The 12,676-nt window shown below is 43.0% G+C and overlaps 1 protein-coding gene across 6 annotated transcripts in view; it reads right to left on the bottom strand.

Moving 5' to 3' along the window:
- The window catches only part of dgkb (diacylglycerol kinase, beta), a 67,109-nt gene extending 55,209 nt beyond the window's left edge, over positions 1-11,900 (bottom strand). For 2 of the 6 annotated variants that reach the window (XM_041942158.1, XM_041942160.1), the window contains exons 1-5: positions 11,831-11,900; positions 6,332-6,408; positions 5,680-5,700; positions 5,102-5,255; positions 2,480-2,617 (exon numbers count right to left, since the gene is read on the bottom strand). In XM_041942158.1, coding sequence (XP_041798092.1) covers positions 2,480-2,617; positions 5,102-5,255; positions 5,680-5,700; positions 6,332-6,408; positions 11,831-11,900 — 460 coding nt within the window. The remainder of the gene's footprint in view (positions 1-2,479; positions 2,618-5,101; positions 5,256-5,679; positions 5,701-6,331; positions 6,409-11,830) is intronic. The other 4 variants (XM_041942159.1, XM_041942161.1, XM_041942162.1 and 1 more) reach the window with 3 other exon arrangements.
- Between the last annotated feature and the right edge of the window lie 776 nt (positions 11,901-12,676).

Here is a 12,676-nt window from a genome sequence, read left to right as displayed (position 1 = left end):
CTCTAGACAACTACCTCTGACGTGGATGATGTCATTTTCGAGCGCCGCGCGCTGCGAGCAACCAGCCACAACACGGCTAACTCTGCGGCGGTCGGCTAGTTTAGCTGTAGTTTGCGACTGTTATTTTTCACAAAATGGATGAATATTTTTCCGACTCTGAGGTGGTGGACGATGACTTTGTTTACGATGGACGTCCTTACCGCCAAACAACAACAAACGGCTGCGCGTCCATGAGTAGACGGTAACTCGTGGTGTTCTTGTGGACAATGTTCATCGATGACAACAGAGGAGGACGTGTCAATAAATGTCTGTATCACAACACTGGAGGATTTCCGCGCAATGATAAACCGGGCTGTGGTGGAGACGTTTTTTCGTGTCCCTAAAGTGAACTGGAAGACCCAGGGGCAGGGGGTTGTTCCAATTGGGCCAGACTAAGAAATCACAGATTAGACGGCACCATGAGTTAAACTGACTACAAGCCAACTTTGAAAAAAGGGCAGAGCCTATTTGCTTTCCTTTGATAAATGCTTATAAACTGCATAGAGCCAATATAGTCAAGAGCAAAGCTAACTGCCTCCACCAACAGTTATTCTCTTTGTCTATAAAATGTGATAAAATTGCGATGAATGCCGTCACTATTTCGCAGAGCGACATCTTTAGATCGCTCATTTACCCGACCAACGGTCGAAAACCCAAAGATATTGTAGTGGCGATTTGTCCTCAAACGAAATAATAAAAACCAAAACAAAAATCAACTAAATCACAATCAAACGGCCACTGTGGCACCAAGGGAACGAATCTTACGAAGGGAAAACTGAGTCCATTGTCCAGGCAAGCGTCATATTTAGTGTGGTTTATTTTACCGTTCAGCAAGCTAACAAAGAACGATACAGCCTCTCTTGCCCTGCTAAAAAACCATAAACCCTTCCTGGTGCCCACCCATATACTGTATATAAATTCACCTGACCTGCCCAAGTTGTCCAGTTCCTTCAAAACAAAAGCATTAACAAGTATGCAAATTAACTAAAATACTGATACTAATGTTGTAATCAAACTAATTAAACTATATTCTTTAAACAAAACAGCAACAAAATAAATACTAGATATTTAATCATTAAATATTACAAAACAATGAATAGCTCCAACAGATATTTTGTTTGAAATCATATACAAGAGAGAAAAATACAAACACAAAATACAGCTGCTAATCGATTAATCAGCTGATGATTTCAGCTGTAATCAGGACTCAGAACTGCTCACATAAAAACATCATTGGATAAAAACTGGGTTTTACTGTTCACTGAAAGGAGAAAGACTCCTGCGGGAACAGCGATATTAATCTAACGCTGTTAACCGGTAAAACCTGGCACTTATACAGCGCTGCACTTCTTCTAAATCCTTGTGTTTTACTGACTCTATTTACTCTATTTTAACTTTATTTTGTTACTATTATTCAGTGGTTTTATTTTCCATCTTATGTTATGTATACGCTCTTTATTTTCATACTTATTTTTACAATTATTATGAAGTAGGTTTTATTTTACATTTATTTTCTATCCCTCTTTTTATGTCCTTTCTATGTTTTTTTATGTGCAGCACTTGGTGCATGTGATTTCTTTGTTCTTCTATGAAAGGTGCCTTATAGAATAAAGTTTTTTATTATTATTATTATACTTAAAGCACCATTCAGGTGGGATATACATTAGAGGAGGAGGTGGAGAATAAATGCTCACTGTGCTTATCCGTGATTTAACGTGTCGCTCTGGGCTTTAACCACCATCCGTGGTCAGGATGTGGTTTGTAGCAGACATTAACGTTCTGCAGGACGAGCCAAAAGACAATACCAGGACCGACCTGCAGCTGCCGTTGCAACAACCCATTTGATGAGCTCTCGCTCTCCTGGTGGCTCTGAACTTTTCACCTTTACTGTATGTTGGTGTCACGTTTCCGTCGATCAGATTGGCAAAAAGAAAAATTTCACACTGAGCTGATTAAATGAAAAAAAAAAAAAAATGAAGGATGTTGCTGTGGATGGGATTTAAATTACTGGAGGACCAGTGAGTTCACTGACACACAGCAGCTAATAACAGCTGTAATTATGACTGGGGTGGGGATGAATTAAAATCACCGGCCAGCAATCATCCCACCTCCCTTAGAGAAATAAATCCAGTCCAAACGGGGCTCCGGTCTGCCTATTTGGCTTTTTCTCACAACAGGAAGAGTGCAAGAGGCAGCTCTGAGACGAGATTAGATTACTGAGACAGCTAAAGGCTCCGGTGCTTGTTTAAAACTTGAAAGATCAGCTACTTAGTGCGGCTTCATGATGTATTTTTCCACAAAGCAGCAGAGCAAAGGTTCACGGCATTAGCTTTGTCTGTTCCTGTATATCTACTAATCATAGGACTCATCCATGAACCTCTGACGCTTGCTGTATCTCAACAGAGAAACCAAAAGTCACGTGATTTGGGGCGACACTCACACTCGAGCTTGTCCTCAGGACGCCCTCCCTCCAGCAGCGAGAGGTAGCACACGATGTCCTTCAGCTGCACCGTATCCAGAGGCTGGGGCAGTGCGGGGGTCTTCAGAGGGGTCGAGTTGCCTTTGATCAGCTTCAGCCCTGTGGGGAGATGGAGACGAAAGGTCAGAACATCCTCCGCAGTGCCTCTAATGTTAGCCCAGCAACCTGCTGGGTTAGGACGCCTGGCATTCGTCATACAGCCGCATCGATCAGTGGTGGGTGGAGTATATATCAAATATCCAGTTTAAGCCTCATCAAACACTTGCACTTCTAGCGCCGTGCTACATGCATGCATACAAGAAGGTAGCAGGTACTTTCTTACTTACATACTGAGTGTACTTGCTCTGGCCCACATGCTGGCATGCTACAATAAAAGCCTACATTAGCATGCTACAATATTAGCCTCACAGACCGAGCTGGGATGGGAGTTATGGTGATCACATGTCTTTAAGTTATGACTTGGAAACACAGATCGTTCTAAAAGCTCCTCTCTGATTGGGCCCTTCACTGGAATATCAATGAATCTGCTGTCACTCCTCTTTAGTCTACGCTATGGTAATTTATTTTTAAAGTCGGTGTATACATCCAGCTACATCAGCCATAAACTGCACTCTCAAACAACTAATTATGCTGTTTGCTTAATAGACCCTTTAATGATGCTATGAGAGCGCTGCAGAGGCTCCCGGTGCAGAAGTTCCTCTCTCTGCACTCAGATGAGCATGTAGGGTGATGGGAGGACTTACAGTTAACACAACCGGATCAATAATGGTCCAGTCAGCACACTCACATACAGTAGGCTGCACATGCTCTGTGAGGTAAATGGGGCAAACAATGTCCATTAAATATTGAACGTACACGAGTGAAACTGCTACAGAGGGCAGCTCATGTGTGGTGATGTCATAGTTTAACCACGTTTTCATTTGCTCGTTTCATTTTGCAGCTTTTAGCCTGATATGAGAGAGTTTAGTGAAGATAATTCACAGCGAATCTGGGTCACTTGCTCTTTTGGAAAATAGGCATATTTCATGAATTAAATAAATAAATAAATAAGGACATGAGCAGGTTTTAGGGTTGAGACAGTCTAGATTTGAGCCTGTCATGTCAAATTTACCGGCTGTGTGTGCGGAAATGATTTCAGGATATAATTTCAATGTTTTAAAACAACAAGTTTAGTCAGTCAAATTGTCTTAAAGTTGGGTCACTTGCCTTCATGACGATAAACTAACTCTGTAGTTTATTCAACACTAGGCTGCTGGTCAAGTGTGACTTTAAGGAAAGGTATGCCAGCATGGGAATCCCCTGAGTTTACAGATTTACAGTTGTATTCTGGCAACCTCAGTTTTTACTGCAAATGTGCTTCAGTACTGCTCAAAGCCTGAGGGGAATTCTTTTGATTTCCAGCCACTGAATGCTGCCAGTAACTGGGAAACTTTTTTTTTTTTTTTTTACCTTATAATAAATCTTTTGATCGTGCTGTTCATTGACAGGATGATGTGTGTTGTAGCGTGGCGTAAATGCAGGCAAAAAAGCCTTAATTCCATTGTTTCAACCACTGTATCTGTGCTTTTTTTGGACATGGCCATCTCTCCATAACTACAGTTTGTTTACACACCACAAACTCAGCTGTAGCTCATTAAACCTGCAGCAATTATTAGACTAATGAGCAAAAACTGCACATAATTCTTGAATTGGCTAGAAACCTAGTCCTTAAAATGTATTGGAACTATTGATAAGCTGCCATACACTAACAGTTAGATGACTCAGGTGACTGTTTTGGTCAGGCACCATCCATCACCTTTCACGCTTGCTTTAATTTTGGTCTTTTAGAAAGTACTTGAAGAGATTTGCATCCCAATATTCTTTCCTGTGGCTGAGAGATATGATAATATTTGTAGGTGACCTATTTCCGAAGTCATCTACAATTCATGTGTCATGACACACATAATATGAGCACCAACTGTATGTACTTTCATCAGATGCAGACAAAGCGTAAGAAGCTGCTGGTGTCATGAAGATATCTGAAAACGATCCATTACAAGTCCTATGTGAAATCAGCCATTATTATTCATCTATCAGGCGCTCGAGGAAGCGCGAAGCCGAGTGTCAGTGCGGAGGATTGCTGGCTGAACCGACGGTGGCCTCCCATTATGTGCATCATTTTAATATCAGTAAGTCGTTACCACACCAGAATGAGATATTAGTAGAAATACTGTAAACAAACAAAAGCATTGCCAAGACAATTGGCAGCCTCTACACTACAATTTACATTGTGTGGCACTGCGCTGGACTTGGCAGGGAATCTGTTATCATCTGCAGGCTCAAAACGCACACAGAAACGGTTCAGCGTTTACACAACGAACAAAGTAAAGCTCTTAAAGTTTCCACACGCAGCAGAATTAAACGGCCCGTGTTAGAAATCAACGGGAACGAGCCACTGGAGAAATGCTGCGAGGGAACAAGTGATGAATTGGCTGAACTTTAGCGACAAAAGCTGCAACAGTTTCCTCGTGTCAGTGACTGCAAAACACCAACATGCTGTGTTTAGAAGTTGGGGGCTTGTTAGGGTAAAGATTTCCTTTCTACACTTACCAGAGACCCTGGGTTTGTCAGAGGATGAGGGACTGGGTTTGGGTCCCTTGTTGCTAAACGACATGAAGAGGTGTTGACAAAACTCCTCAGGGAGTTCGCTCTCCAGGAACGTCTGCATGAAGACCTTGAAGCCCTCAAAGTCAATCTCCTAAAAACCACGACAGAGACAGAGCACGCTGTCGGTCACACTGAGCTGCAGACACGGACGACTTTCAGCATGAAGACGGCGTGTTGGTGCGTTTCGCTGTTTGGTGAAAATCTGTGATCACTTGCAAAGAATTCACGTTACAGATTTCTGCACTCAGAAAGATGCCTTAAGTGCTGTTTGGGCTGTGGGTGGTGAAGATGCAGCATTCAGAAAACGTGCTGTGATCTTTTGTCTTACATTTTGCTTAGAAACGCAGTTATTGCAGGGAGTAATATTTCCCTGGAAACGGTTGCATTTCCTCTAGAAATGCCTTTAACTCTGTTTATCTTCATCATCGCTTCACCGCTGAGAGAGTTGAGTTATTCAGTGTGAAATTATGTGAGCACCCAGCAAAACAATAAACAAGAGGGAGGAGGAGGATTACCTGGCTGAGGATCTCCTGCTTCTAAACCCGCAGCATTGCAGAAAGAAAGAAACCAACATGATCACGGGTGCATCATTAAAACTGGGATAAAAGTCCACATCACACCTGTAATGTAAAAGACTACCACAAAGACTCGCTGTTTGTACCCTGAATGCAGGTTTGCAGTGTCTCTGCACAAGCTGTCACGCAACAACTATCAATGCATCCCTGGTGGATCATGGCTGAACATGTGATAACAGCAAGGTTTGAATCTTGTGTCTAGCTTTGACAGCTGAGTGGTAGTGATAATGGGGTTTGGAGAATAATTATGTTTTCACTACCTGTAATAGGCTTCACCACACTTACTCAGGTATTAGCTCATTTTTTCGGGTAAAGCGAGTAAATTTTGTCAAGAATGACAGTCAAAATATTCTTTGAAGAAAGTCTGAACAAAGTGCTAAAATCTGCTTAAAATTACTTCTTAATGGGCTGAAATCACACAAAAGAAATAAGGAACAAATATGGCAACGAAGCACAGAGATTAACCAAGTCACTGTTGAACTGTTGTAGATATAAAGATCGGCGTGCTGTGTGGGGGCCGTTAGTTCAGTTTGATTCAATCGACTGTTAACTAAATCTGTTCTGTTCTTAAGACAGTAAAAACTGTACATGCCTCCTCTGGATTGTATTTCGCCAGCACACCGTCTCCGTGAAACTCCTGCAGCACATCCTTCAGCTTCTTGGTCGAGTCTGAGGAAAAAACATAGAGGACAGGTTACTGTGTTGGCCTGTTTTGCTTCCTTTTGCATTGAGGAAACATTTGATCTCATTCATTCATTCACAGTTTGATTTGTGAGGACACTCAGCAGAGATGTGAGGGGATTAAACAGCAGTCCACAACAAATGCATCTCGTTACTGCAAATTATTTTCTTCTAGAAAAACTCCGCGGCCACCCGAGCCACAGTCTTACTTATGGTTAGAAATTTTCAGGATGTTGTCGGCACTGCTGAGAGCTGCATTCAGAACAATGCCCGGCACCATGACTGGATCAGCATTTGGCGTGGACGCAGCATCATGATGTCTGCGGGGAGATACGCCCCCATCAGTGAGTCAGAGCTGTGAAAAAGTAGCCCACACTACCAAGGCCATGTCAGCATCTGAGGTGAAGCTCACTGCAGGTGTGCTGCTGCACATAAACGTACAAACATAGTAGTTTTAGTGACATCAACGGCTTTTGGAGGCTAAAAACCACAGCTGTAAGTAGCACAAGTTAGCTAGCGGGTAGATTAGTGGCAAACACCTGTAATAAAGAAAATCAAAGCGCAATAAAAGGAATATGAGGGGATCAGCACCAATCTCAGGTGTGTGCAGCAGATGCAGACCTGGACGGAGCCGAGAGAACAACTGAGAGCAAGTGAAGCAGCTAACCTGGCTCTGTCCAAAGTCCAAAGCTGTCTAATTAACACGCGGCATCTCGTGCTTTGTTTTCGTGAAAACAGCATCTTGTGGTTTTAGGGGGGAGTTACGAGCTGGATTTCTTTCTTGGTGAACCGCAGCTATAGGAGCAGTGACACGGCTTCCCAGAGTCTTGTCATCGTCAGTGGAGCTGCCAGGTTTGGTACCAACATGCTTTTTACAGAGACCAAAACCACCGTCTATATTTACCAACACGACAACAGCTGGAGATGCTGCACAGACGACGCGAGGATAAACTGCTGTTAAGACAGCGCCAGCGTGGAAATCACCTAAAACCACAGAAAGATTCACATGTTTTGTTTATGAACAGGTTAAATGCAAGACGTGTACAGTTGCCTGAGCAACAACCCATTTGCCCTGTTGGCAGAGAGCTGGGGCCCTCTGGAGGAAAAAAAAAAGTTTTACTTTTGCTTTTGTGGCTGACTAAAAAGAAGCAACCCATAATAGCTGAAGTTACGCCAAATTCAATCACCATATCGTCCAAACTTTTATTATTTTGTGATAGGCGTGTCTCAAGCGGCAGCCTCCGGGGCTGGAAAACGAAGCCAACGCTGAAGCGCCAAGAACTGCAGTTCCTCGAATGGCTCGTTGAGGCTGGCTCCAAAAGCGAGCCGATCCCCATAGACCCCCACATTAAAAAGCTCAACTTTACAGCAGAAATAAAAATGTTTGCAGCCTGGTGCAAAAAATGGTTTTGCTCTCTATAGCTAATTTCCCGTTCATGACAACTGTACAGGGGTTTTTTATGTAACTCGCTCATTTAAATTATATTAAGTCTTAAAGTTATACATCATTATTGGCATGGATGCTCTTAGTGAGCTTGCCTCCTCAGCTCCACCTGCGCTCCATCTCGTCACCCATTTTTTGGATTATTCAGGAGTTTGGTGGACTCAGGAACTGCCAGGATGGAGACAGCCGGCGGCGCTGTCACTGAGCTTCACTATGGCTCTGATGTCATGGAGACTACGTCCATGTTTTATACATCATAAGATACCGTCACGAACATGATGTGATGATTGGATCTTATCTTATCCCAGCTATGGAGCTAATTTGAATTCGGGCCAGATTAACTCATCAAGATGACCAAGTCAAACAGCATTTAAACTTTAATTTTTCTGTTGAGGGGCAGCAGAAATAAGCTTTAAACACGACACTGACATATTATCAGATCTTAAGATGACACGGTGATCTTGCTACATCCAGCAGATATGAAGCATTTGCATTAAAGTCATTTCTGGCCACCTGGAAAATATAAACCCAACAGTCATTCAAAATTCATATTCATTTTGATTTTTGAGCTCTGTTTGTGATATCCAATAACTCCACCAAAGGAATAAAGTTACTGTTAATACTCAATACCGTCAATACTGTATATTGATTTCTATCAAATAATATCACCAGACTGCTGGATTTTTTTCACCTGGGGGAGAACACTCCATTAGAGATAAAAATAACTTGATTCGACAGAGATTTGCTGTGATAATTACTGCATGCTGCAGAGCGTTTATGAGCCCTACTGCTAAATCAATTTGCTGCGCCACAGATACCAGGATCCGATGTTATAGAAGTTAATTAGAAGTACATTTTCTCATACGCACTGGAGGGCCTGGATCATCTCGAAACATAAGCTGCTCTCTGCTCCTCACAGTTATTGCTTCACATTAGCTACCTCGTCTCTTCCCTTTTCACAGGGTTGGTCAGCGCGTGCGGCTCTGTCTCATTGATGAACTATGTCTGCCCTGCGAGTTCTGGTTCTGAAATGTCTGCAGAAGTAAAACTGCATCCTGTCATTGTCTAAATAGAGCAGCCGCAGACTCTGAGGCGCAGTTGCTCTTCGTGAAACTTCACAACATGTCACTCACTGACAGTCAGCAGGACCGTTGGGGGTTCGGCTTTGCAGGTGAGAAGGTCTAGTTACAGTCAAGCTGAAGACTTCACTTAGCTAAAGACTGAAAAAACAAAACATTTATTTTTGTTATTTGTAAGATTTAAATGGAAATATCCCAAAAAAATATCAGCAATTCTTTTTCCATTAGTTAGGAGACATAAGCTGCACCATCTATTATGTTCACATACTGTAGATGCTTTCGTATAAATATCCCTGAAAATATGAGTACTGTGCTAAATGACGGCTGATGTCGTGCATCTGTTCAGATGTGCAGTTAAGCTCCTCTTTACAGCTTCAGCTACAGTTTTGTCGGCTTTTCTCTGGATGCATTTTAACAACAGTGACTAGAAATAAACGCCTCATATTGGGCTGAGTGTGTGTCATCGTTATTGACCATCTTTATTAGCGGGCCATCTACACAAAACCATTACGGAGGAGAGTGATTACGTATCCGCTGATTGCTTGTCGCAGGCACGACGGAATTACAATGCATTTTCTCTGTCAGGGTAATGATTTGACCATTGTGTGGAAGACAGTAATCAGAGGGCAAGACTCATTTCATGTTTTTTTAAGAGTCATAAACACACCGAAGATCTTCTTTGCCTTGAAAAGTAAAAGTATTTTTTCCTCTGTGAAGCAGCACTCTGCACATTAGCAATTATATCACATAAAGACAAACTCTAATTGTTGTTGAGTCAGATCTTAGGTGCCTGGCTAGGCGCACAGCTATTAAAATATTATGAAACTGTGCACAGCTCATTTTAATGAGGAGGAAGGGAGAGCGAGGAGGCGAGATGAAGGGGGGAGATGAGGAGGGAAGGTGAGCCGATGGGATGCTCATTGTTGCGGCTCAGAGAGTGGGATATTTTATAACCTGTAGCTGCGCGGAGCACAAAGAGTCGCCGGGAGCTCGTTGAAACATGATTATCCAAATCTGTCTAGCGTGCACACATGCCTGCACGCCGACACGCTCGCACAGCGAGACGGCTTTGCCTTTTGCACTCCGCTCTCCGCCTTCCAGTCCAACGCAATTTTCATTTCAAAGCACATTGTCGAGCCTCACGTCTCTTAAAACACTTTCTTGTTTAATTCAACCGACTCCTCGGCCGGCCGCAAAGCAAATATTTGTAAAACAAGGGAAGCAAGAACCAGAATCTGGCTGGCTCTTGAGTGTAGCATCCTAAGGAGAGAGCAGTGGAGTTCTTCAGTGAGGCACAATGATGTCAGCAGGCGCAGAGCAATTAAAGGGAGAAATGTCATTACCAAGTGAAACACTGGTACAAGAGATCCTGGATGAAAGCATTAATTACTAAGATTCATACTCGCTGCTCCGAGTGGCAAATAAAGGTGGCAGCGGTCGAAACGCTTCAAAGATGTGACACTGAAAACAGCTCTGAAAATATATCCTACGAGGACAGCTGATACAAAAAGCACTTAGGATGTTGGACACCTAGCGACTCTATTTCTCGTCCATAGTTCCATTGTTTGTCTTCCTCCAAACGATTTACTGTGACGTTCAAAGCCTGTTCAAAACTATGTGTGGGTGGTGCGCAACATTACACAGTCAGCCTGCCAGGTAGCGTCATATTTTCCATCTCTGGTACCATTTCAAATGATGAAATGTGTCAACATCTTGGAGCGTAACATAAACTGCAGGCATCCAGAGCGCAGTCTGCTGAGCAGGGGAGCCATTTGTTGGGTTGCGAATGAATCATTCAGAGCTAAAACGGCACCACGCGGATTAAACGCTCGAGCAGTTCGAGCTTCCTACATCAGCAAGATGAACACACAGTCGGCCATTAACCACGTCAAAACTTCAGCATTAGGCCGAGGGATGTTTGGGACGAAGCACCGTGAATTGAATCATACTGCAGTTTGCGGCAGACAGAGGCACATTCTTGCTGTTGTTAACTCGGTGGTTTGATTCTATCAGAGACATTTCATGTTGGTGTGCAGGGATTTGACGTGTGAGGATCACTGAAGGTATGAAAGTGGAATCCGATTCTACGCCAACTTTCCAAAAACCTAAACTGATGAGGCGAAAATTTGCCACGAGTCAAAACACTCTAAACTTTTGGGGATGTGAGAGACTTCATAGACACAACAAGGTAATGAGGAGAGGAATCCTTCAACATTTTAGAAGAAACATTGTTATGCTCTCCTAACAGAGGTTAGATGAGATGACTGATGAGACGGAAAACTTTCACCAAAAGAGGAAAACAACTCCCAACACCTTGAAATGATCTTACTTCCACATTGTCCCTCGGCTTGGTTCCCTCTGCTGCTGCTGTGCTTTCTGGCTCCAGGGCTGCAGACCAATTAGCAGCTTAAACAGCAGCATGGGACACACCTGAGCTGAGTGTGCCACATGCATGGAAGCCGGAGCAGCAGCCCAGTCCTTGGGCAGATCTCCCAACCCCACACACCTCTGCTGCATTTAGCTTTCCTTTTCTTTGTCTTGACAGCACAACCCCTCCCACATTACCGTCATTCAAGCTGTTTTTAATATAAAAATGCAGATTAGCATGAAGAATAAAAGATGTTAACGTAATTGAAACTGTCATCTGTCACATTTTATCAGAGGCAAAAGGATCCACTCTAAGTTGAAGACATCCCTGACATGAAGTTCTTCTACTCTGTTCTGTTCTGAGATACTCAGGCTTAAGATCTGAGTGTCATTCTGTATGTCACCTGGAACATGACTGTTCTTGAAGAATAGCATCGCACACATGCAGAGAGACACCTTCAATAATACAGAATCTCCAGATCACAGTCAGACACAAACACAGAGAGCCTCTTATACTCACACTGGGTGTATTCTTGCAGGAGGGCAAATTCAGCCGGGGTCAGCGTGACCCATTTGTCCTGGCCGCTCATTGTGTTTTGAGCTGGTCTCTCTGTCCGCCGAGCATTCCCCGGGCGGTGGCACACAGCGGGGCGCCACGCGCTGGAAAACAGACATCAGATCACCTGCACCATTAACAGCTGCAGACGTCTTTACTTAACGGCAGTGAAAATGACAAAGCTGGGTTCAATGCACCAAACCTGTGGATGAATTGAACGCAGGGCTGCAGACGTGTAGCGATTGTTGAAAGGTCAGAAATACCGTTGATACATCAGTACATGCAGATACATCAAAACACAATTCTGTCTCCACTCCTATAAAACTGATGTTTTGGATGTGTCATATTTCCTATTTTCCTGCCTGTTCCTCTTTCTACAGCTGTCACCTCGAGGCCGACAGCCAAAATGTCCCTTTGTCTCTTGATCGCCATGTTTTTCAACGCTGTTGCAAGGACTTGACATTTCAGGCATTGACATTCATGTTTGTCAGCCAGGGCAGGATGAAGCCAGACTACAGAATCCGCCACAAATAGAAACCGATGGGGACCTTTTTATTATATAAAGACACAAATGTTCAAGGAAAAGTTAAAATCACATCATAAGTTTTTTGGGAAAAGTGCAACTTGAGAAATAAAAGAATAACAGTTGATGATGACTATATTGTGACAGTTTTCTCCTCATATATTTATGTCCAGATGTCTCTGCAACATTTTTGATTTAACATTACATTTTAAAACATTTAAGTCACAGAGAAAATGTGTTATTAGTCCTACACTTTATTAAACAATCTAATGTCACATTATTAATGT

The sequence above is a fragment of the Chelmon rostratus genome, chromosome 8, assembly GCF_017976325.1.
Source record: "Chelmon rostratus isolate fCheRos1 chromosome 8, fCheRos1.pri, whole genome shotgun sequence".
Classification (NCBI taxonomy): domain Eukaryota; kingdom Metazoa; phylum Chordata; class Actinopteri; order Chaetodontiformes; family Chaetodontidae; genus Chelmon; species Chelmon rostratus.
Note: the sequence above shows the minus strand (reverse complement) of the source record. Positions and strands in the feature narration are given on the sequence as shown.